The 26,508-nt window shown below is 34.0% G+C and overlaps 1 protein-coding gene across 1 annotated transcript; it reads right to left on the bottom strand.

The window, feature by feature from the left end:
• Positions 1-838: 838 nt before the first annotated feature.
• Smp_154470 (putative pten) lies at positions 839-24,986 on the bottom strand (the record flags this gene model as incomplete). The annotated part of the gene is made up of 7 exons (XM_018789750.1): positions 24,612-24,986; positions 22,361-22,535; positions 20,700-20,937; positions 14,802-14,983; positions 6,252-6,329; positions 4,236-4,397; positions 839-1,588 (listed from the first exon to the last, which is right to left on the bottom strand). The coding sequence occupies exons 1-7, from the start codon at positions 24,818-24,820 to the stop codon at positions 839-841; spliced, it is 1,794 nt and encodes a 597-aa protein (XP_018655162.1). The 5' UTR covers positions 24,821-24,986.
• Positions 24,987-26,508: the final 1,522 nt, after the last annotated feature.

Raw genomic sequence — 26,508 nt, 5'->3', positions numbered from 1 at the left:
AAGGAACAATTAAACTGGATTGCTAACTGTATATTTAAAAATGGAGACTGATTGTGTAACTTGCTGTAATAGACGTGAAGCACCACACCTCAGGTATACTACTACTCTTAGATTTAGCAATAACTTGGTTGACTGAGGTTTGAAGCCATATACAGAAGTTGATATTTCTTAAAGAGTTGAGTTAGTATTTGGTTTTTGATATTGTCGATTCAATAACCCGTCAACTTATTATTGGTGTACTTCAGAGCCATAAACATAACTAGATTAGATCATTTTGAATATTGATATATTCATTTAATATTAAAAATAACGAGAAAAGCAAGATAATATAGTATTATATTTTATCGAGAGTTAGCTCGAGGATAATATTCCTCTATAATATAATGAAGCTATTGATACTGAGTTATAGTGTTACGTTTCAATATACAATGACGTTTTGTTCCAGTCACGCTAAGCACAGAAAATGTCTGCTGATGAAATCGAGTGATGTGTGCTTCACTTGACAATTTGAGGAACAAAACCTATACACAGAAAAGTCGGTTTCAGTATAGGGAAGTTAATTAAATATACAAAAACAAAAGAAAACAGTGAAATATTTACAAGTATAAAAGCATACAAATTAATAAAATACATTTTGATAAGATAAAGAATCCATTCAAAATAATATTATGTTTCTTGATATGTCTCTTGATAAATAAATGATTTGATGTCAGATACACATATGTGCTATCACCTTTTAGTTTTCATTGTTAACTTTAAACACGAATTGGTGCAGTCACTTCTGTACAAAATTATAAAGTAATTGCACACAAAAAATACACACATTTAAACATATTCATCAACTAACTGAATGATTTAATGTAACCTCTGATGATTGACGTCTCAATTGTGGGTGTTTTACAAAGTAGTGGACAACAGGAGTAGTTGGTTTTGTCAGCTCCACTTTATTAGGCGTTTTTATCACATCAGTAACGGATTGATTTGATTTAATTGATGTGTTTAATTTTTCTGTTCTATGTCTTAACGAAAAATTCCTTTTGTGAGCCAATAAAGATGGTGAACTGTTAGTATTTCGCAATAGGGAAGTAGTGGTAGTAACGGGGAAAGTAGTTTTGTGCTCCACATGAATATTACAATCATTGTAGTGTTCCTCACTGTCGTAATTGTCATCATCGTCATCATATTCTTCTTCATCTGAACTGACATCTCGATCATGATTACTGACAGCTGAACATGATGGTAAAGATCCTAGTGAAAATACACTATTTGATTTATCGAGTGCCCCAATGTTTTGACATCCGGATGCATCAGTTACATTTGCTTTGGGTATTAAACTAGGACTCCCATCACAATGTACACCACTTGCTTTCTTCAAGTCTCTAGATTTTGTAGACGATGGAGACAATAAGTAGGGATGAGATGATAAAGATGTCGCCCAATGGACAATTGCACGCTTACTTGGTGAAATGGCTTTCTGATCATCTGTTGGCAAATCTAGTGTCTTTGGAAGTGACTGATTGGAATTATTAGTATTCAAATGATTGTTTTTTCTTTCAATACAATAGGGACATGTAAAATACAAAGTAATCTGAAAAAATAAAAAAGAAAAGAATTGTATTCATTCATTTATATTATTAGATCACATAGTAAATATTCAAATCGCATACAGATCCCTGTTCTTTATTTACTACCGCATATTTGATTATCGTAATGATTTTATTAGTACGGATAAGTAAAAATTTCAATAAAACTTGTGAAAATGATACTACGGTGGCTACCTGCCATTGATCATCCACAAGTGTTCCCGATTAATTTTACTAATATGAAAATAGCTTTTTGTTCGCTTAATATATCTGATGTGTGAATTTTATACCAACTCATTTTTTAATGGACAGATCAAGAGAAAAATACAACAACAATCGTTATGATTCGACTTGATTTATGCAGTAATTAGTTAGTGATACGTTGTAAGCTTCTGATAAAATCACTTAAATTGACGTGGCTAATATATATATATATATATATATATATATATATATATATATATACAACATTTTAATTAAAACAAATCTAAAGAAATTTTGTTGAAACCGTTGGATGCCGGCTCAGTGGTCTAGTGGTTAAGCGCTCAGGCGCGAAACCGATAGGTCCTGGGTTTGAATACCGCGAGGCGGGATCGTGGATGCGCACTGCCGAGGAGTCCCACAATATGACGAAACGGCCATCCAGTGCTTCTATGTTTTCCATGGTAATTTAGCTTCAATTGATTTATGATCTCAACTATATATAATTACTAAAAAAATCTCCACAAAACCCCCTTCTGAAACATTGAATGTTCGGTAATAAGTATCACGAAAATTTAAACAGACATATATATTTATTCTGAAGTTAAAATTAAGAGATGCAAGCAACTATTTTAACTAACGGCTACAATACTAAATATTAGACAAATTCATATCTATTCTGTCAGATGTAACAGCTTCTAGCAACTTTAACTTAATCTACTCTTATTCCACAAAGATGATTATTAATACCATGGTAAATATCCTATGAAAAAAATTAATTTTAGTGGTAATCATAACTAGAACTATCAAGTGAAAATAAAATACATCTAGTTAGTATTAAGTTAGCCGCTAATTATTGATGATTAATCAATTTTAATCTGGATAATAACAAATCAAATGGTTAACAAAAGAGCAGTTGATCTTAAATTAACAGTTACAGTAAGCAATCTTGTGGGTTGAACAGTCTACAGAATACTGAACGGAAGGGTAGTAACATCGGTCAACCTTCTAGAATCACTTACATCCACAGATTAAAATACTGCTTAATCTAGTGAAATAACTTTTGTGAACTAGTTTATTCACAACATTAGATCTATCGGTCTATAAAAATCAGTCAACATAATATTCCTCACTATGTAGTGACCAATTTATACTCTTTATTCAGTTTTCTATTTTTATTTCTAGTCTAATGACTCAGAAATAATCTAGAACTGCGAAATTGATCATGAGTTTGAATAATGAGTTCTCTTTATATTTTAAACATCGTTTGCTAGAAACAGAAAACGAGTCTAAAACTTGGATTTATGGCTGAGAATAGAAAGTAGAGCAGTGCCTTGGTGTTTTAGGTATTTGATTTTCACATTACGGATTGATTTTATTGTTGTTAAACTATAAACTCGACGATCTACACAAGCCCTCTGTATCACTATGTTGTGGCTTTATAAAAGGCCGTATCCAATTCGTTATGAATTTATGTCCGGCTTTTATTCACGTGATTTACCCACCAATCGGAATACGACTTTTCCAATTGTAGCGCTGTGCTAACCAATGACTTCGACCGTATGAGCAGTCTAGCGACCTTATTGGTCCCTTGTCCGCCTAGCTCTTTTAATTGAGTCCAGAACACTAATCACAGCTTCTGCTATGCGAATCATTTATTTCAAGCATACTCGGTCTATGTAGTAGACAGACAAACCGCATCACACCATAAAACAGAAAATAATATTTGTACAAAATCAAGCCAAATCTGACTGTGAACGTGGGAGAAAGTAATCAATAAAATGAATATAATTTAGGGACAGTAATTCGTATAATAATAATCCATAGGCCGAAATGAAGCTTATAATAAGATGCATATAGATATACACAACCTAGTTACTCAATATTTAAACGATAAGAATATATATAGAATAATCGTCCATTAACAGGTCCTGGGAGTTACCCGTACTTATGTCTTCACCAGGATATAACACACTAGTAAATTATCCCTATACTATTTATCGTTAAGAATGATAAAATGATTTTTTTAGAGAAAACTTATTTATCAAGTGCAGATTCATATGTTCGGCATTGATTCACACTCTAAGCTGGAGAAACAATAATACTAACCAGGCAGAAATAAGTAAAAATATAGAACGTGGTGTATCGAATATAAACCCTGGAATCTATTCACAACGTACCCTCTTGGCTAAGAATGAACGAGAGCTTGTAGTATTGAGAACACTGTGAACCCATGTGAAGGTATTGGATTGTACTTACGAAAAAGCGCACAATTATTCCCAAAGCATCCATCACTTCGTACAAACACTACACAAAGTCTCCAAACAGAGTTATATGATACGGGATTTGAGCCTGCGACTCTGGCTGGAAGTTGAGCACTTTTACCACAAAGTCAATGTCACACTTATTCTCATTAATCAAGTCAATAAAGTATAGAACGAGAAGACTTACATTGCATTCTGATGTCAAGAATTTCGACTTCCCTTTATAAGCTTTATCTAATTCAGAGAGCGGTAATTTTAGAAATGAGTGACCAAGTAACTGTTCACGAGAGGATGATGCTATTGTTGATGGTGGAAATGCACATGTACAGTGATCATTGTTAAAACCTTCCTAAAATAAAAACAAATAGAAAAGTTCTACTTTTTCTTTTAAATTTGAAATGAATTGTGTAATTGTTTATTCGTGTAAAATCCAGTACTAGTCTATCAGACGCTTGTAAAAACAGCAATTAATTTCAGGAGTTTGGTAAAAACATTAAGTCATACATCCCGACAGTGTTATATAAGTTGCAGAATGTATAGATTAGGTGAATGTCCCTGCGCGAATATAACTAATATTAAAAGTTTTGTTTAACTATTAATCTAGAGGTCCTCACTGAATAAGTTGATATCTTTCCACAAAACTAAAATCAAAAAGTTATTCTACAGTGTTTTCTAAACTAAGTCTACAACAGCCAGAAGAGAACACCAGAGAAGACGGAATTTCGCAAGAATAATGTGGCGATTCCAACAGATTTACTTTAACAGCGTATGACTGAAAGCTGAATACACAAACTGTACTTAGTGAGTTATAATCTAAGTAGGTTCATTGCCACATTAAATGACTACCCTCCATAACTAGAACATAATGACTAGCTTTAATATTTCTAAACTGGCATTTCTAAAATACTGTCAAACTCGCCGAAATAAAGCACTCGAGGTCGGTTAAGTTAGAAGATTGCCTTGTCTGCTTTGACATATTGATATATGAAACTAAATAAATAACAGATGGTTCTGTCAAGTTGAGCCTTACAGCTGAACCAATGAAGAATGGGCAGTCACAGTAGCTCTTTAAAACAGCATAACTTCTAACGAAGATAAAATAGGTGGTGTTCAATGTGAACTGATGACGCTTGGATGGATTTCTTTCGGAAAACATTACAAGCTATTTAAAAGTCAATATAATATGAAAAAGTACATTAATATAGGATTTTGAAGGTGAAGTATGTTGGGATGAGCATGAGCCTACTGGAGATGGATTTATGTTACAATGCTGTTTGTTGGTCTACAGAATCTATTCGGACTGGATCATTTTTTATTCGTTCTAATTAACTTAGAAATGATATTTATGATTGCTCATTGGGTGATTAGACCACAAGTTATAGAATCTGAAGGGTTGTAGCAGTTTCTAAAAGGTCAGGTATAAACGGTATCAATGTTGTAGGGGAATCTACTCAGAAAGACCACAACGAAGCTATGTAGAGTCGTATTACGTATTTCTTACCACCGTTCAAAGATCTCGAAGGCAGGTTACTATGAATCCATCATCCAAACAACTTATATGAGCTTATCAATAACATAAAATTGATATATACTAAGTGAAATCTCTATTTTTATGCAATAATTCATTTTTTGTAGCTGTCTTTTGATTATTTGAAACGGTTTACATGTCAAGGTTGCTCTGTGGTATAGCTTAACTTCACCTTCACGTTTAAGGGGATAAATACAACAACACCATACTTACAAAGCAGACAAGTGCGGAAATGACACGTTCAAAATGGCTATTTAAACAAAATGTGGTAACCAGTCAGAAAAGAGATAGTTCCTCAATAGTTAACTTAACCAATAAGATACAAGAAAAAAGAATAAATACACACACGTCACAAATATGCACGAAACTAGTCCAAGACATTTAGTAAAGAACATTAATAATTTGCATATCCCACTGCTATAAAGTAGTACAAAACAAACCTGGTTAAGTATTAATTTTTTAATGGTGTGATGTTTTACATGTGCGATGGGTCGCAAATATGATCAACGTTTACCGTTGTTTGAATGTAGCATTGGTGGAAAGTTAAACTCAGTTGATGTTGATCCATGATACGTGGAGATAATAGACTTCAATATATATATATATATATATAATGGGAAATAAAATGTTGATAATTACTAGATGCATGAAATACAAATGATACAAAATATCTACCTTAGAACTGGAGACACAATTAGATGACCCTTCTCCATGCACCACAAAGTATGTGTTGAACCATAGTTGGCATATCTTCTACAAATTATGAGTAGTAGTAATAAATAATGTACAATTACGAAGCATCAATTGGTACATATGCATAGCAGTGTTAAAACATACTAAGTAGACATCAAAATATTTATAGCTAAAACACATTGAATGATATATATATATATATATATATATATATATAACGTTATAGAGTACAGACTATGACAGTCCTATTTTAACGGATAAGGTCATTCTGTGCAGAAGAAACAATCAATGAAATCATTCAACTCAGATTAACACATCGCTGAGATATTAGATAACTGCGTGAGTCATAGTTGTGATTCTTGAAGACTAGTGCTTTTATTCAATTTTTATAAACGGCTCATAGAGATTGTTACATTATGTAGTTTGCGTCACGGACTGACTTCAGTTAGAGAAGCAGGAAACAATAGAACGTTGTTTTGTTTTAGTACAGGACTTCCCAGTAGTGCAGATTTACTAGGCCAGGGGTCGGGCTCTAGACCTTTAGGTCTTGCAGAGAGGGGTTCAACTTTAGACCATTAAATTAGTAATCAATCGTTATTATTTCTAAACTCAATCAATCAGCCATATTAGACAACCATCATCCAATTACACTGGTAGGTAACTATCATGCATCTGAAAAGGTTTCTCACTAAAAATAGGCAGAGTGTTTATTGATGGCATAGTATAGTCATACTCTTATTTTAGTGAAATGAAATTTAATTACAGTGGATTTTTATTGCACTATTGGTGCTTCTTTTATTTAGTATGTTTTGGTTGGTAGTACCACATATGAAATACGTCTGATTATCATTTTAAGAATAATTTTGTATCTAAAACATCGACAAGTCAACTAATAAATATATATTCTGTTATATCCCAATGAGTAGAAAAATCATATTTCTGACGTTTCGCGACTTGCCGTAAGCCACTTCTTCAGAGTAAATAAATGACCGAAATAAATTAACACAAGTTTAAATAGTACAATTGTACGAAAGGTCAGAAGTACAATTTTTCTACTCATTGGAATTTAACAAAAAAATATATTTATTATTAACTTTCTACCTAATGCTCAACTTATTTGAAGTTATCAAGTTCGACCTTGGCATTGATACCGGTAAGTCAACTAGTTGTAAATAATAATCATCATTACTAAAATGATGCGATAAGATATGGAATAAGGCTACATTATTTAATAATTGTATTTAGGATTTTATATATCATTTGCTAACTTCATCTTCCGATTGGATGCCAAGTTAAAGGAAGACTACAGAGAATATAAAAGAGTAAGTCAAAAATCGGATCATATAATACAACTGCTCCGACAATAAACAACCCAATTATGCGCGCCGCAATACAGTTCAAGAATCTGTTCCATTGAAAATACAACACTATCATTGCTAACTTTTCATTCTTCGATCGCGTTTACTTCTTATAAACTGTGTTTTACATTTAGACCCCCACTACTCTCATTATTATTTTCCGTCTTGTCCTAATTATCTTTCTCTTTCCTCTCCTCGTGCTAGTATAAAATATAGCAGCTTCGACAGATAAACACTCGCTTTAAGTACTTACTAAACTGACGATGACTGTCTAGAAGCTTTCCCATAAAAAATTCAAATACAAATGAAAGTAGTGAGACTTGTTAAAATAAAACACACAGAAACGCTGATAAAAGTTGCTACACATTTGTATATTTGATAATGACCTACACAAAATGATCACATGATTGAATATATGGAAATATTTAATAAGAATGTAAACACATAAGAATTAGAATGATACTCTTTGAAGAAACGGCAATGAAAATCAGTAAATGCATAAATGTGTATATATGTAATATCGATAAGGTATGTAAAATATCAATACCAGTAAATTGAACTTAAGAACTAATTGATTAGTTACAAAGTAGGATCCGATCAGAGAAAAAATAAAACAGTATAACTATTTCCATATTTATCTTTTTGCTAAAATCTGTTTACAATTTAGTTGATAGTGGTCACCGTATTGATATTGGTTGATGTAGCGGTAAGTTAGGAAAACATTAGGGAATGTGGTATGAGTTTATGCAATCGTTGCTGTTAAACAGAACCATGTAGTTAGATGTAGATCACCTGGTTCTGTTTGCGCGATTATCGTATCTAATGTTTGGAGACGGATGACATGACTCAAAAGCGGTCGGAATGGTGCAGATGAATTAAATCTTTCTCTTTACTCACACCTTCCGTTCTAAATTTATATTATTATTTTATTTCATGAAGTCAATTTTTCTTCTCGAATTTGATAAGTCTGCTAGCTGGACGCTCGAATCAGTTTCCTAAACGCTTCTAATTACCCCAGGCTTAAACTACACGGCGAATCGAACAAGTAAAGGCGCAAAATGCGGAAAGAACGCTTTACTCTGAGGTTAGTATATGTAAGGAAAATCGAAGGTTTTTATGGTGACCTTGGGTTCTTGGAAGTTTCCGTAACTACACTAAGTATAGTAACAAGGTAGGTAATTATCTAATCAGAAATATGACAAGTGACTCTTCACTTTCTAGATGTTTTTGAGAAACCTTTATTCAACACCGATTGGATAAAATCCCCTTTTGTACTTTTTCGAGGAATATTTTGAATCTTCCCAACAGAATTATAATACCTAAAACCAATCTTTTCTGCTACCACTGATACTGTTACTACTTCTACTGTCCTGAGATTACATTTCTTTGTGCTGATAGTGTGGTAACTTGAGCCGATGCACATGTGTACTAGGTTCTACGTTGTGTATGACTGACTGACTACTAGCCACCATGTCAAAGCAAATCTGGATATCGAAATTTATTTATAAAATTTCATTAGACTGATCTCTTACAAACATCAGAAGCAAAACAAACAGATATCAATAAACCTAATGTTTGTGTAAAGAGAAAGTCTGTCAAGTCTCCTAATTTATGGTGGTATTGTAAATTTGCTTAAACATACGCTTCTTAGATTTCAAATTTATATAACTATTATTTCGACTCCTTCGTAACTAGTACCAATAATCAACCGATTAAGTAATTTTGTCTTATCAGTGTGGGATCGGGGAGATTGTTAAGTTTTTGATTGAGATCATGAATCGATGAATGTTAGACCACCATTGAAAACCTGGAAGCATTGGACGGCAGTTTCATCCTGGTATGGGACTCTTCAGCAGCGTGCATCCACGATCCCGCATGCGGGATTCGAGGCCAGGACCTTAGGTTTTGTACGCGAGCACTTAACCTCTAGATCACTGAGCTGGTCGGCATTCAACGGTGTTAATGTCTAGCCTCAACTAATCCACGAAATTTTGCGACCATCTTCCATTGTCTGAGGTAGGTATATGTCTCTACCCGACATGAGTTAGCTCCACTGGTCACAGCTTCTCACTAGAACTCCGAGAATTACTTCACGGAGGTAGTCACTAGTGAGCACATAGTAATTATCAATATGAGGTTGTGGAGATTGTTAAGTTTTGATTCAGATCATGAATCAATGAATGTCAGACCACCATCAAAAACCTGAATTCGATAAGCTAATAACTGATTAATATCTTTAAAGGAAATATTGAATTACATTTCTAAATCAACCTACTACCATTTGTTTAGTACTGATTTTATACTTGACGTTAAAACCTATTTACTTACGTAGAGCCGTGATGCAGAACTAATTTGAGAAAATATTAGAGCTAGTGAGAAAAACAAGATGATTATCACACTTCAAAATACAAATCCATCTGTATTTGATGTAGAGAGAGGTTAGCCACAGAGATATTGATAACCACTAAGTTTAACATGAAAATATAGGAGAGAGAGACAAAAAAGGCATAACTATACAATAATTCGATACGTTATTGAATCAGTTCAAGCTGTTACACTTCCTAACAATATACGTTTTTCCATTATAGACTATTATAAGCTGGAGAATTAACGGAAATGAAGGATTTATTTAGTTAGTGTATATCTTGATTGTCAAATGGGAGCATATTCAAGTCTCGACATCAAATTGCTACCAAATTATCGAAAGTAGCTTTCCTTTCTTTACACTAAAGACTAACTGTAATATAGGAATGTTCATTTTAGTTGTGTATTATTGTGAGCCGGATGATCTAATTGTGAGGCTATTATCATTCTGGAGGTTACTTCACGTAGAAGTGAGCTTTTTAATTCAGTGAAATATAAAGCCAAACAAGACTGACAAAACCGCAAAAAATAAACATTCACAGACAAGGTCATCAAAGCAGGTTAATTTAATATTTATGGATTAACTAAATGCTTTACTTCTACGTGAGATAAGAGCTGATAATATTGTCCGGAACGACAATGAAAGCTTCGCAAGTAAACCAACTAGTTCAGAAAACAAGACCGAAAACATCAACATGAGTTTCTAATCTCTAACATCTCAGAAAATCTCATGTAGTCTATACTTATACACTTGCAGATCGTTATGATTTAACCATGGATAACGAAAAATTTCATTAATACAATGGTAGTAATTTAGATAAACCATGACGAAAATGTCTAACGTGAATAACTTTCATTCTAAAGGAATTCCAGTGGATAAGCAGCCTTATCAATCTTGATATTATATATTTTACCAAAGTGTTGGAAAACGCAAACCCTAGTCTTAAACAGTGGTCATTGACTGAGTCACTAGGACTCAAGTGGTCTGTATTAACACAATGAAATCTCAATTATAACAACTGGCGAACAGTGTTTACGTAAGTAACAGGCCTTGATTGTCATTACATATTGCCTTCAAAGTCGTTTGGCAGCAAACTTACATGGGAATGAAGAATTCACAGAAAATTAACCTAGTGCTTTTCGAGAAATATGTAGTAATCTAAATTACCGGTGCGTTGTTTCATTAACGTCAAATGGTAACTGGTATACTTTAGTTATCCATTTCTATAACTACAAATCCTACATTAGATAAGTTTTACGAATTAGCATTAAATGCTAACTAAAGCCCTATTTTTTTTATCTGATAAGTATTATTATTTCTTTGCACATACAACTACTAATGGTCATTAAAACTTATTGAAATATGCAGTCTGGACGATAATTTATAAGAGAAACCAGCAATTGTACTGTTACACAAGCGATTAACAGTAAACTATCGTTTATAGATAAAATATTTCCCCAACATTGAGAAACTTAGGTTATAAGGGAAGACAAATAGTGAACGCACCTGGGCTATTGCGAGCTATTTTGAGATGAGGACACCAAACAGGTAGTTTGTACCTACCCAAATGGCTCAATTCAACAATCAACGTCTTCATGAAGTGATGTCATATTTTTGTTTGGCTACCTTTACCTTTATCCCAACCAACTCCCACACAACTCGTTATTCACCATCGAGGTAGTCGGTGGATGCGTATTAATAATACATAACCTAACCATTTTAGCCGACAAAGATTCACTACCTAGTCAACCAATTTGCAATACTTTAATAATACTGTGAATCTAACCTCATAATTGTTAATTCGATGGTCTTGATAATGCACGAGAAATGGTTCTAAGGCACCTATGGATAGTCCAGAAGCAAAGCTTTGCACTTAGAGAGAGTGAAACCCATTCCACACATGCTAGCATTGTTGCTTACGACGGCCAGAAGACTCTGCATTTTTTTTAGGGTCTTCACTAAATAGGACTATCATCTGGGTATTTCAAGTTAACAAATGAGTATCCTATTACAAAGTTAACCCTTGAAAAGTCAGACGATGAGAATTTTATTTTTAGGATAATGTCTATGACAAAGTTAAATAAAAATAGGAAAACAGGAAAAGCTGACGGACACGACTTGAAGTTATTGATTATGATGAAGTTTACCATAATCTCTGACTCAATCAATAATGTTCGAGTAGAGTCAGTGTACAAGGTTAATGTACTTCCTTGAGAACTTTTTGATACTAGTGCTTCTCGGAACTTCAGTGATAATAAGCAATTTCTGATTGTATGAAGCAGCCATATAAAATATCCCTAACTAAATGAAAATAGATAAATTTTGACTAGCAGTGGAGGCTAGGACTCGCGATCAGTCTTATTTCAACAAAATAGATTGTACTACAAAAACCAGTAACAAGCAAACTTTGAAAAAAATAATGGCTGCGTAGATAAGTAGGCTTATTTGAATTATTTTTAAAAAGTAGTAACACTGCGGCTTAGCAGTCAAAGGGATCGATTTTAAGTTGAGATTCACGTTTGAACCTAGGGACATCTGCCTTAGTTTCAGGATCTGAGTAGTGCCAAACATTAGACTTCTCAACTAAAGGTATGACTTAGAACTGGATACACATATCAGTGCTTAATAAATGAGTTCCATTAATCGACAGAAATACATACGTAAATTTCTATAAGTATGTTTTATACAAGTTTAAAACTTTCTGTTATCGATGCAGTTTTTTATTGAAGATGTACGGGTCAGCCAGACGAGGTGAGCGAGGGATGCCGATGGATGCACAATATCAGTCAGGATTCGGTCAAGTTTTCTGAGGAAGTAGAAATATATGCTATCGATTAAAAATCGGGCTTTACTTTCTGAGGTGAACCATTAAGTTATTGAAAAGAATATTCTTCGTCTATTTATCTGTGCTTTAATATGATGGGAATTTTTCAACGTTAAATATTTATTAATCAGTTGTGTACATATTTTCGATTTAGCTAGCCGGTAAAGGATCCTTACTCACTCTTGGTTTTTTTACCCAATTTAAGCTGGTTTTAGCATGAATACAGGATATGTATAACATGACTCCAGAACATAACAAGATACTTTTCATTACGAAGCCAAATCATTACGAAAATCACTAAGAATGAGGAAGCATCAGAGATTATTTCTGTCATAGTTCATTCAACAGCTGTGTCCATCCATGATTATACATGAAATCGAGTACAAGACTTTTAAATAATAGGATGAGGCCAACACTTTGAAGCTGTGATTAAAATAAACTATTTCATAATTTCAACTCAAACCAATTTGTAATAGTAATGTGATGATAATGTATACTTCCATCAATTTGCTTGATTCTACAGGTCATGGTTTTCATAAGAAGCGGTAACGAATTACACTTGATGGTTAAGTATTTATTCTATCAAACAGTGAACAACTTATAAGTGCTATGTCCTTCAAGCATTTATCTATTAGATGACTTCTAATCATGTTTACTCTTGTGTTCAATATTTCATATTGAACTATGTTTTGTTAGATGAAAAAAGCATTTCGACTACTGATATCAGTTAAATTAGGAGCTTACATCAATGATCCGGTCTCGTGAGTAACCGTTACACGACTACGTTGTATCACCAAATAGTATCGATCGATTAGCATATTTCATTTATTAATTTAACATTCCATAAAAACTTCTTGTTAACAAGATTCTTAAAAGATCAATTTATAATAGACTTTTTATAAGAGTTTCGATCAGTTTATTTTAAAAACTACTTATTGCTAGTAAGTATATGATAAATAGAATTTTTTTCTGCAAAGAATGAAATTAACAAATATATCGCTCCATTTTTAGGAAGCAATTATTGAAATGAGAAATTATCGTTTCGAAAATAATTGATCATTGAATTATGTAACATTTAATATGTATTCCTTTTTCATTTTTAAACAACCATTATGAATTTATTTTCTGTAATAAAATACAATTTAAAACTAACACAAAGGTTTGAATATTTCGCCGACTACTACTTACAAACATCAATTAAAATAGTCATATACACTGTTACATGTGCTTTTCATCAAATGAAACATTTACATTTATTTTAACATAGAAGATAAGATGAATACGAATTTTATCATTTTCTGGTAATTAGAGATTTGTTCTTATGTTATTGACATTTTGGTTTTAAATGAATTTTATTACGACTTAAATTAGATATCTTCCAGATCTGTCCTATTACATAACAAGATATTCAAATATGGAAAGTGAAATAATTTGTGAATTTAGCGATTTATCATATAATTCAAAGTTAACTAATTCAGTAATAGACGTTACGAGTAACCCAGTTAATAAGGATTGGTAAATTCCTTAAAAGTTCCACTACAACGAAATGAAAAACATTCGAAATTCTGTACAAACACTCACTCATATGCCAAATTAGACTGATTAGATTTCAGTTAAAAATATAAACAACACGATAATCCAAACCATTTCAAAATGGAATAATGTGGTCAGTTGATTGTGATTGGTTGATAAAATGATATTTTGTTTTGTCCGGTTAATTTTTATTTCAGTGACCTTGAATAAGACTAGTGCAAGATGAGTATTCTTTTGAATTCTATGACCCATTACTTCAGGGTGTCAAGTACGAGTCTGATTATATCCTGATTACTTGCTTATATATGTAAGGATTGTGATCATCTGATGCATATCGGGTTATAACTTGTATGCCAAATTATAAAAATTCCTTGCAGAAAAAAGATGATTTCTACCAATAAATTTTTTCCATGCGACTTATGAATGGAAAAATAAATGTCAAGGTAACTTACTTTATTTAACATATGGTGTCTAGCATAGAATTTAACTCGAACATCTCCAAATAACAGAATATCTTGTTTCGGTTTTATAACAACTTCATTTTGATGTATCGGTTCGGAAGAGAATGTTGCACAATTTTGTTCAAACACATGAGATGAATCAAATGTATACAGTTGTAGATCTAACAAAAGGCCTGAAAAGTAGGATAAAAAACGACAAAGTAAACAAAAGGGAAAGAGAAAACAATACGAGTGATTAAAATGTATCATTCTTGAGAGATGTCCAATATAATCAATCAAAGCGAAGGTAAATGCTCACTTGTTTCGCTTAAAATATAATTTTGACAATCGACATAATGTTAACTATTTTGACAAAAGATAATTTTATAAAGTAAGAGAAGGTATTGTGTATTTGTTAAAGTTTTACATGATATTGAGTTATAATAACTAATATGTTTAACTGAAAACAAAATATGATACCATTTCGTTTCAAACACATTTGAAGTTTAAAAAATCTATTATTAACGAGCCTTTTTTAACATCAAATCTTTTTTCAAGTACATAGTGACAACGTCTCACTAAATCACTCAAGAATTAGTAACAAGTACGGAGCAAATAGATCGATTATGGACAACACGGGTGTTTATGAACGATAAGCATTTTGTTAAAAAGCTGATATAACGTCAAAAAAGCTGGGATGCATAACTACAGTAACCAATGCTGCATAAAAAGATTTTTCCACGAACAAGTTTGCCAATGACGTATACATTATGTACATTATATATACAGATGGGATGCCAACTAATTTAAATGGGAAACAACGGTGAATATATGATAATAAAAAGTAATTGTCTTAAATACTCCACCTGGAGCCCTTTCGAGGTTACCGCCAGTCCAAAGCCCGGAAAGAGGAGAGTTGGTAACCACACACTGCAAAAAACCTTTCTAAAAAAGGCCAAGCAGAATAAACAAATCAAACCATTTAAACTCTGACATCCGAGTTGAAGGATCTTAATCCAGAAGAACTATGACGCTTTATACTGAAAGTTGAGATTCTTCGAAATTCACGAGGTCGATGCCATTCCTGGCAACCAGAGCAACAATTAATATAGTTACATGGAATGTTCGGACAGTGTGAAAGACTGGGAGGACCAATCAAATAGCTACGGAAATGAGGAGGTACAACCTGGTAGCGCTTGGAATCACTGAAACACATTGAATCCAAACTGGACGGAAAATATTATATTCCGGAGAGATGCTGCTCTACTGTGGTTATGAAGAAGAAAATCCCTACCAAACACGAAAAGTTGCACTAATGATATCCAAAGAGTCACGAAAAGCACTTATAGGATAGGGATCTCATAGATCCAGAATCATCAAACCATTCCCCAAAACGAAGGAAATCACACTGAATGTTATCCAGTTCCATGCGCCCACCAACGATAGCAACAAAGACGATAGAGATCGATTCAACGAGAGACTGCAGTTGATCGTAGAGAAGTGCTCAGGAAAGGACCTGACAATCTTGATGGGAGACCTGAACGCCAAAGTCGGAATGGACAAAACCAGGTGTGAAGGTATCAAGGGATGATATGGATTGGGAGAAAGGAACAAGAACGGTGAGAGATTTGCAAATATATGTGCCCTAAACAAAATAGTCACAGGTGGCACTTTATTGCCCCAAACGTATACACAAGCTACATGGGTCTCACCGGACCACACATGACAGGAGTTGCTTTGCTCCAAGAGGCACCAGGTCAAAGAGTGAATCTCTATTCGTGCCCTGGGCAAGATTAGAGAAAGAACAAGAGGGCGGAAGTGAATGACAGCTGGACTAGAGCACAGAAAAACAAGGCGAAGACCGAATACACGGAAGCAAACAAGCAAGTGAAGAAGAGAATTAAAGCCAACAAGCAGAAATACGTGGAACACCCAGCAATGACAGAGGAAAAAGCTGCAACAGAAAGAATTATGAGACGACTATATGACTCAACGAAAAAACGAACAAGAAAATATGGTAAACCAGAGAGACCAGTCAAGGACAAAGAACGCAAGCCAATCACTGAGATTCAAGAAAAGAGGGACAAATGGGTAGAACACTTCGAGGAACTCTTGAAGAGACCAACTCCACTGAATTCACCAAATACCGAAGCAGCACACACAGACCTTCTTATGACTGTTACTTCACCCACGATCGAAGAAATCAGGATGGTCATCAAAAAAGCAGCAGGGTCTAAAAATATGCCACCTGGAGCACTGAAGTTACACATAGAAACAACTGCAAACATGCATCACGTTCAATTCAAGAAGATTTAAAAAAGAGAACAGGTGCCACCGACGGACTGGGAAGAAGGATATATCATCAAGATACCAAAGAAAAGGAGATCTAAGCAAATGTGCAAACTACAGAGGCATCATTCCCCTATCGGTAACAGGAAAGGTTCTTAACAGAGTGTTGCTGAACTGAATAAAGGTTCAGTAGCTACCCAGCTTCCAGATCAACAGGCCGGATTTCGTAAGGATCGGTCCTCCACAGACCAAATCGTGACACTACGAATCATCGTTGAACAGTCAATTGAATGAAACTCGTCACTACACCACACTCTCCCCCTCTTGCTTTCTTCTAATAGTCGACTGGATTATGAAGACCTTAAAATTTCAAGAAAGCACGGAACACAGTGGAGAGCTTTGATGCAACCAGACGATTTGAACTTTGCAGATGATCTAGCCTTTTTGTCCCATTCACACCAATAATTGCAGGTCAATACAACCAGTGTAGCAGAAGCCTCTGCATCAGTAGGCCTCAACATACACAAGGGAAAAAGCAACATTCTCAAGTACAACACGGAGAACACCAACCCAGTCACAATTAATGGAGAAACTCTCGAAGAGGTGGAAGCTTTCACGCACTCATCTGGGCAGCATCATAGATGAACAAGGAGGATCCGATGCAGACGTAAAGGCTAGGATTGGCAAAGCAAATACATCATTCCTACAGTGGAGGAACATGTAGAACTCAAAACGACTATCAACTAATATCAAAGTCACAATATTCAATACGAACACCAAGATAGCTTTACTCTATGGAGCTGAAACTTAGAGAACTGTTACAATTATCATCAAAAAGGTACAAGTATTCATAAACAGTTGATTACGCAAGACACTCAATGTTCGTTGACCGGATGCCATCTGCATCAACCTACTGTGGGAGAGAACAAACCATCTTCTAAATGAAGAGGAAATTAGGAAAAGACGTTGAAAGTGGATAGGACATACATTGTGGAAACCATCAAAATGAATCACGAAGCAAGCCCTAACTTGGAATCCTGAAGGGGAATAGGAAAGAGGAAGACCAAAGTACACACTACATCGAGAATCGGAAGCAGATATAAAAAGGAAGAATATTAACTGGAAAGGGTTTCATAGGACAGAGTTTGATGGAGAATGCTGATGGGCAACCTATGCCCTACCACGAAAGGTAACAGGAGCAAGCTTGCCAATGAATTTATAAAGCTAGCTTATACGACTCCGTACACCACCTTACCCCATGCAATACTGAATAAGAGCGTAACAATTAAATAAGTTTCTGACATTCGATTATTTGCCTTTGTACTAACTAATTTTCTCTCTCTCTCTGTATATATATATATATATATATAGCTGTCTGATTGCAATATGAATACTACAGTTCTTGTTTCAAATAAACATGAGACTGTGTGAGACTGTGTGAGTTCAATTATCAACTTGAATTAAGTACGACAAAGCACCTTTCAAATTTTGGAGATAACTGATTTTAAGAAATTAGTGGTAGAAAAAGATAAAAATACGCAATGATTCAATGTTTTAGGTAAACTTGACACCTCTCCGCACTATCTTCTGAATGACTTATTCATTAAAAAAATTTAGTATATTGAATACAAATGACTATCCTGTTCAGAAATCAGCTGGTTTTAAATTATGTTATTAACCTGGATAGTAGATTATGGATACATTTATTAAACTTTGACTAGGTTCAAGACGAATAGTTACTGGAAACTGTTGTCTGTGGAGTCAATGAAGTGAGATAGAAGACAACTCTAAGGTACCTAATATTCAACGCAGATTTATATATGTATTGCTTTAGGATTGCAGAGTGCACATAGACGAGTTTTGAATTAAAACATTTTCTTCTTGGTAAACATCCTATGTCCTCTAATATGATTTTAAAACGGGGGATCCGCTTTCACTCTACTCCTTTGAAAGAAAGCCCCTAAAACGAGGTGGTGCGTGGAACTTCCGTCGATGAGTGTGTGCGGCTGTGGAAGCATTTCTCACAAGGGATTGTGAATTTTCTTGCTTTCAACGAAATTTGAACTAGCTTTTAAACAATGATTTCCTTATATATCGTGATCGACTAAACATTTCAATGTAATTATACTACAGGGTCAAGTCATAATGGACGTGAAAAACGACCTTGTGGTTTTGAAAAGCATGTTTGACTAGTGAGGAATTTGTAAAAATCAGGAATATTTTCACAGGAGTGTAATGAGATCTGTTAATTCATAGTGGTCTTAAAAAGCTTATTAGCTTTTTAAGGTTTATTAGTTTTCTGATTTTATTATCAGAGAAAAGTCGATACAGAATACGAATAAATCTCCTTTTTGGAGCCTTTTCATGATCAGTATAACTTTCTAAGAAATTCTTTATAGCCTACGGAATCTTTATTTTTAAATTCGCTAGAGTTGTGGGGATAAATTTATAATACAACTATATGGAGAAGTTATGCATATGAAACATTTATTTAACATCCCTACGTTGCCAGGTCTTCCAGTTTACTTCAGGGCTGACACGGTATAAAAGATATTGGGAATAAGAACCCTCTTATTTATCTATTACGTGAAACATCCGATACCATGTATTCGATGTATTTTCCCTTTCACACTATCATTACCTATTTATCCTGGTGAAATCTTTTCTTATCAACCATGAGCGTTATAAACAAGTATATCAAGATATTTCGTACAAAGCTTTTTATATGAAGATAAAAAATTATTTACTTTTAAATTTCCTGCTGAAACCCAAAAATCGCTTTCTGGATTGGCATTAGTTCAGCTCTAGGGTATAGTTACACTTATAATTCAGAACGAAGAAAATTCCATAGAAGTTTTTTCGGTATGAAAATGATTAAGGTATAAAGTCATATAAATAAATTCTACATCAACAAGCTATCTATGCTGGAGGGCAGAAAGAATATTATTGTACACAATACATTATGTTGATGTTTACAAAACAGAGAAGTTAGAAAATATTTTACAAATCATAAAAATTGTTATGCAAGAATAGAAAAGAAAGTTACATAAGAAAAAAACATTCGAATTTATTGGTGGTTAAATGGTTTAGTGACTATGGTAAAAACATAAGGAAAACTGCACTGCAAACTACATTGCTTCGTATTCTCAGTTTTCTAATCTAAGAACAAAATGTGGCACCATGGACTAGTGATTTGATCAACTACATTTTAATCACAAAGCGCTCTGGTTCGAAACGCTCCCCTGCACCTACTTCAGTTTGAGTACCCAGGTATTATTACTAACATTCATGCGAATGGGTTGTGGCTCAAAGTCGAGTGTATAGATATGTAATTCATAATCGAATTACAATCAAAACTGATAAGTAATCGTCGATGTTATGTATTATATACTCATACAACACGTCAGAAAGCAGGATGAAAGGCTACAGTTTACTGTATGAATAATAAAATATATGTGTGTTTTCGATCAGTAGTCACTAGAACTGCAATATCCATTACATAAGAGAGGTAAGCATACGGGTATGATGTAGTGCATAGATAGGGAAATGTTACGAGTTTAAGCCATGGTAAAAAAGTTGAAGTGACTGAAATAATTGGTGGAGAGAAAAAAATTACACTACCTGGTAAATACTGTAATCCACAAACACGTACAGCTGTTAAGAAAAGAGGAATTCTATGATATTGTAGATTATTTTTTAAGAATAAATCATAATAATGTACATAACGCCGTTGACTCGGTATTGTTACACCTTTACCATTATCAGTTCGTTGTTCACCATAGAATTTCAGTGATTCTTCTGCATTCATAACATCGTGTAGTCGAAGAAGACATGCACAGACCATAACACCAGTTCTCCCCTATCAAAATATTGTGATAAAAATTTAATATGAAAAACACACTACTCAATTATAGATAAATGGCATTATTGATAGCAATATGTAATAGCTTATAACATTTTATGGAGGTCTTATTCTTTTTCGTTTTTATAATTACCAACAGAGATTAAAGAAGCATATTGAAACTGCTGCCTATTCATATGATACAATATTTAGGAGAATTTGAGAGGAAATACATAAACAAACGCTTATTTGAAACCACGATAAACACGGAAATACACACCCACAGATTAAGAGTTAATGACAAAATTGTTTGTCATTTATGAGGACTTTATTGAATACCTCTTCAGAGATAATAGTATTAACTTGATGCTTGGAGTGACTAAACTATTTAACCGCATTTCACATCATCTCTAAACAAACAGGATTTCAAAAGAATATCTAAACCGATAATTCATTGTGAGCTCTCACACAACAACATTTAATGTAATCTTATTACTGAATACTAGTTTTCGTGACACTCCTATAACCAGAAATCACACTGCTACTTCTTTAAATGGAGATATATTTGATAAATAATTATCTCAAAATATTTAGTTAGTTAGATAGTAATAAGTTATGTTTCTAAGATTCTAAAAAAAACTATTTACACCATAAACCTGAAAGATTAAAATATTTACAGATTTAAAAATAGTTATAAAATACAGCTCGCGTGCAGGAGTAAACAGCCATTAATTTAACTGCCAATCATAAACTGGAACAACGAGTCACCTAACTTTCAATTTATATATTCAGTTGGTGAAATAAAACAAACTGCAACCAATGTGTGAACTGAAAATATGATCATAATTATTCATAAACAGATATAGGGTTGTGCCTAATAAATAAAATTTAATAAATGTAACCCACTTACAAAGTACTGATTTATGTATACGCTGAACCATAGTTTGTGTGTACGAAAACTATCGATACTATTTAATTGTCTTAATCAAAGTATACAAAGCTCAGCAACAACAACTACATATTTTAACCAAGGCTGAGACTGCTCCACTGGACGCCGAGTTTAGTGCTTCAAGTGGTTAGACGTTCGCCGGATGATACAAAGGCCATGTGTTATATTCCTTGTGGTGGGGTGGTGGATGAGCACTGCTGGAGAGCTCTATACTAGGACGGAACGGTTGCTCAGTGGTCCTTAGTTTTCGGTGGTACCCTAAATACGATCAGTGTGTGGCGAATAATACCTAAAAACTACAGAGTTGCTTGATAGAAGTTATACTTTTGATTTTCTGAATAGTAAAGTGAGTCTCAACTTGTAACCCTTTGAAAATAACATTTTCATGAACACTTCCCAAAAACGTTATCAATAAAATATATGAATAATTTGTTTGATAATATCATAGTTCAAACAAAAAACCAACTATATAAATAAGCCTAGGTGATTTACCTTTCCAGCTTTACAATTAATTGCAACGACATTTTTAGGATCTTGACTAAGAAATCCATTTACATCTTCACACAAAGCAATGATTTGTTCAAACTGAGGAGCGTTATGGTCAGAGAATGGATATTTTGCGACTGGACCATCAAATCGACAAACGTTAAAATCTCTTTCATCACATCTATACAATTAAGTGAAAAAGAAGAAATATAAATGATGAATTAATTTCACATCAGAAAACGTTACGAAATAGCCACATATGGGTATTTGGAAAATGTAGTAGGACACTTTAATTTATGAACCTTGGTGGTAAAATGTATATTGTTAGTGGGATCAATAATTTTTAACAATTAAAATATAACAAAAAAATTTGTTGGTGAGTTACTGTAACACTTAAAGATAATAATAATTATATATATATATATATATATATATATATATATATATATATATATTCATAAACAGCATAGGATCTAGTAAACATATGAGTCAACACACCTCACAATACAACACCAAGGAAAAAGCAACAAGAAAAAACTACTAACATGAGGCAAAGAGAAGTACGAAATACTAAAAACTAAGACAGACAAGAAAAGGAATGAATAAATCTGAACAACAGTAATCGATTGTGAAGGATCTAGAATCTAGTATAAGAAATGAGACGAAGAAACACTATTGCTAAACAAATATCTCGACTTTACCCAGAAATTGTGATAGACATTCAACTAGTAGTACCTTTGATGATACTGATCATGTGAGGTGTCATAACATACTGCTAAGAAAAAGTTTATAACTAACAGAGTACTTCCATATATGCAAAAATGCCAAGACTCAAAAACTGAAGATCAAGATGGTATTGAAACTTACAAGCTCCTTTCTAAATAAATTTGTACTCTAAAAGATTTTATGAATCTGATTCCACAAAGTAATACGGTTTATTTGATTTTACCCACTAATTAAGAAGTCAAATGAATAAATTAAAAAAGCCAGCTAAGATAAGTAAGATTCCGAAAACATGTTTCATTCCCTGATACTTAATAAATCGGCACCTTCATATACTCAAATATGAGAAAGCTACCTATCCATATACACATAGTCCTTGCACAAATTGTCAAACATTACAACTTTTGCTTCATTTTTCCTTAGGTTAAACGTGCTTTGAAAATGTCCCGATTCTCAGTAGACTGTAATTGGAAACAAGGTAAGAGGTGAAACTATTTCACCATGAAAAATAAAAGAGCTAACCAATAAAAATAACAAAACGAACGTTAAAACTGCTGAGAAGCAGGAGCTAATGAGCAACTATTCTTCTCGATATTGATTTTTCAACAACCCATCTCCTTATCTCTCTTTCATATCCTAATTCCTAAACATTTAATTTTTATGATGAGAAATTTTATGTTAAACTTGAAATGATGTGAACATAGCGAATGTTAATCATTATAATCCAGAAAGTTAATTAAACCTATGGTGGGACTAGAAAAACAGCATGATATTTATTCATTCTCAATAATTTATCCGGAATGTAACTCGATATTAAGGACAATGTTCAAATTATTGAAGTTCCTTAAACTATCAGCGTTAATATAAGTAGCTACATTATTATAGAGATTTTATCATGAAAAATGTTTCTATCCACTCTTTATATGCACAGTAACAAGTCAAACTAATAACAAAAGGGATGTACACTTAAACTCAGTCATGCATGACCGAGAGCCTAGCTAATATGTTCAGCTTTTCGATTTGACACACCACAGTAGCACAGAGATGTAGCGATCAGAACAAATAACAGAGTAGGAGCACTAGTATTAGCAGCAGTGGGAGAGAAGGCATAGACGATATGACTCGAGTAAGAATGAGTTCATGATATATATATATATATAATTTTCTGAACTCAAGATCTACGAGAAGACAAAGAGTCAATTTCTTCCGAATTTAGACAAACAACTCAAAAACGCGGTTGACAGATATCCAAATGAACTCGCTTTCAAACATGACTAATGAGCTACGGGTGAGTGGTCTATGTATATTTAGCCTTGACAAAGTGACTCCAGCTATCAACCTTTTAAATTCACTGTAAACTTGTTAGGAGTAATATTTACTGAATCATAGGTTGAATAACAAACTGATTGTTTTAATATATACAACCCAAAAGTTTCATACTACAGATTTGACTCATTATAAGCAACATATGTATGGTCATTGATAAACTGACTCGATATTTAAGAAAAGTACTTTTTAACAGAAATCAACTTACAGGTGATAGATTTTGTAGTGGTTTGCATGTCGTGTTTGTAGAAAGCGTACAACATCATCAATATGATTACGATAAACACCTTCAAGTTTAACAGCAGGGAATCCCATCGCAATAATTCTGGTGGAGATATAACTCAAGTCCAAATCAAATCCATCTTGTTGAAAACGCTTCTTATGACGACTAACAAGACCTTTTAGCGTTTTCGGCATAGTTTATGTCACCAAGAGGAGATGGTAGACGTATCTCCTTTAATTCTTGTGAAGAGAAATCTGAAAGCAATTAGCTTGTCGTCAACACTATTGTAGGCTCTTTAAAGGAAGAATATTTACTTCGGAACATTTTATGTGGACATAACTGAAATTATGAACTTTGTCTACAATGTAAAAAGTAAATATAACATAAACTGTGAAGCACATTACAAGAGATGAGTAACAATCTGCCCATTTGTACATCTTAATTGATACAAAAACTAGTTTGCCTAGTTCTCTGAGTTGAAATTAGAGTTTAATTAAGATGAAGGTTTGTGACAGTTGAGAATATCAGAAGGTATTCGATCAAACACAGCAATATTGAAAACACTGATGACTTATAGGAGAGGGAGAGTCCGCTCTCCCTCTCGAAATGCTCTCACGCGACCACGCGTATATAGCCTCTACCAGCAAAGTCCTACTCACTACCTTCTCGTGGCGAGGCTGTTGTTCACGAAATTGAGAGGACGAAAAGCGAATGTCCGGCGCTTTAACCGGGTTGGTGAACACGGCGCTTCCACCTAGAGGAGTTGGAAAACCCTGATTCCAAACCAATGGTGCACATGGGCTCGAGTATCCTGAGGGAACAAATGGCGTATGAACCAATTGTTGGTCAGCGGCTGCTATGGGACTTTATCTCCTCACGATGCTCCACTGCCTTGTGGATCAGATCTTTAGGTTAAAGGCTCGCGTTGCAGCCCCCTAAGGAAACCACCTGCTTCAGTTTGGGCTACCGGGTAGTATCATAGCCTTCACACAAACCAAATGAGATTTGTGTGGCGCATATGTATCTGATGCCCCTTTGTACCAATATTTGTGTTTAAATAAATAATTAATTAATACTTCGCAAAGGTGCATTGAAACGAAAAGGAGGGTTTTTGTACAATTCCGTCGACATAAGAGTGGTCGAGATGCAAACTGGGAACAGCCACGTTCAATACCCTAAATGTCGGTTGCTGGACATTTTGGTATCATCAATTGCCAAGTAGGCATGTTTTCTTTAAAAATGTTAACACACTAGTTCTACACGGTTGGATGCGTCGCCCCTAACGTCCAAGTCTAAGAGTATAGGCAATGCGTTAGCGGCCGAGTAAGTCACGTGTCCTATTATGGTAAATGCTTAAGATTTGATAAACTGCATGTACTGCAGAACACACCATCAGCTATATCAGACTTGAGAGCGAACATTATGCAGCTGATGTCTAAGTCTGATGGGCGTAGACATACACGGAAATTTAATATTGGACTATCAAGTTTGCAGTTTCCTTTGTCATCTGAAGAGGAACTGCGAATCTTGGACTCACGTCTCCAGCAAGACATGTGGGACAAATTTGTAAGTCAACAAAATTTATTGGATTATCTATTCCCGTTCCAGATGGCCATGCAGACGCAGTTAATGGATGATAGTCCGAAAACGTCCATGCGCTATATTTTGTCATGCATCATGAAACCTGAGGTTGCCAGCCATTTCACACTACTTAGCACTTCATCGAAAAGAGCACTCCAGAAGTGCAGGTTTCATGGATGCATACGAAATAAATTTTTTCCTAGTCATTAGGCTCACAAACATCTCGGTTTTCGTCTTCATTCATCAACGAAAAATAGTTTGCTAAACTGTATGACATCTCGACGCAAGTGCATTTTCACGA

This window comes from Schistosoma mansoni, chromosome W (genome assembly GCF_000237925.1).
Source record: "Schistosoma mansoni strain Puerto Rico chromosome W, complete genome".
Lineage (NCBI taxonomy): Eukaryota > Metazoa > Platyhelminthes > Trematoda > Strigeidida > Schistosomatidae > Schistosoma > Schistosoma mansoni.
This window is presented reverse-complemented; position numbering and strand designations above follow the sequence as displayed.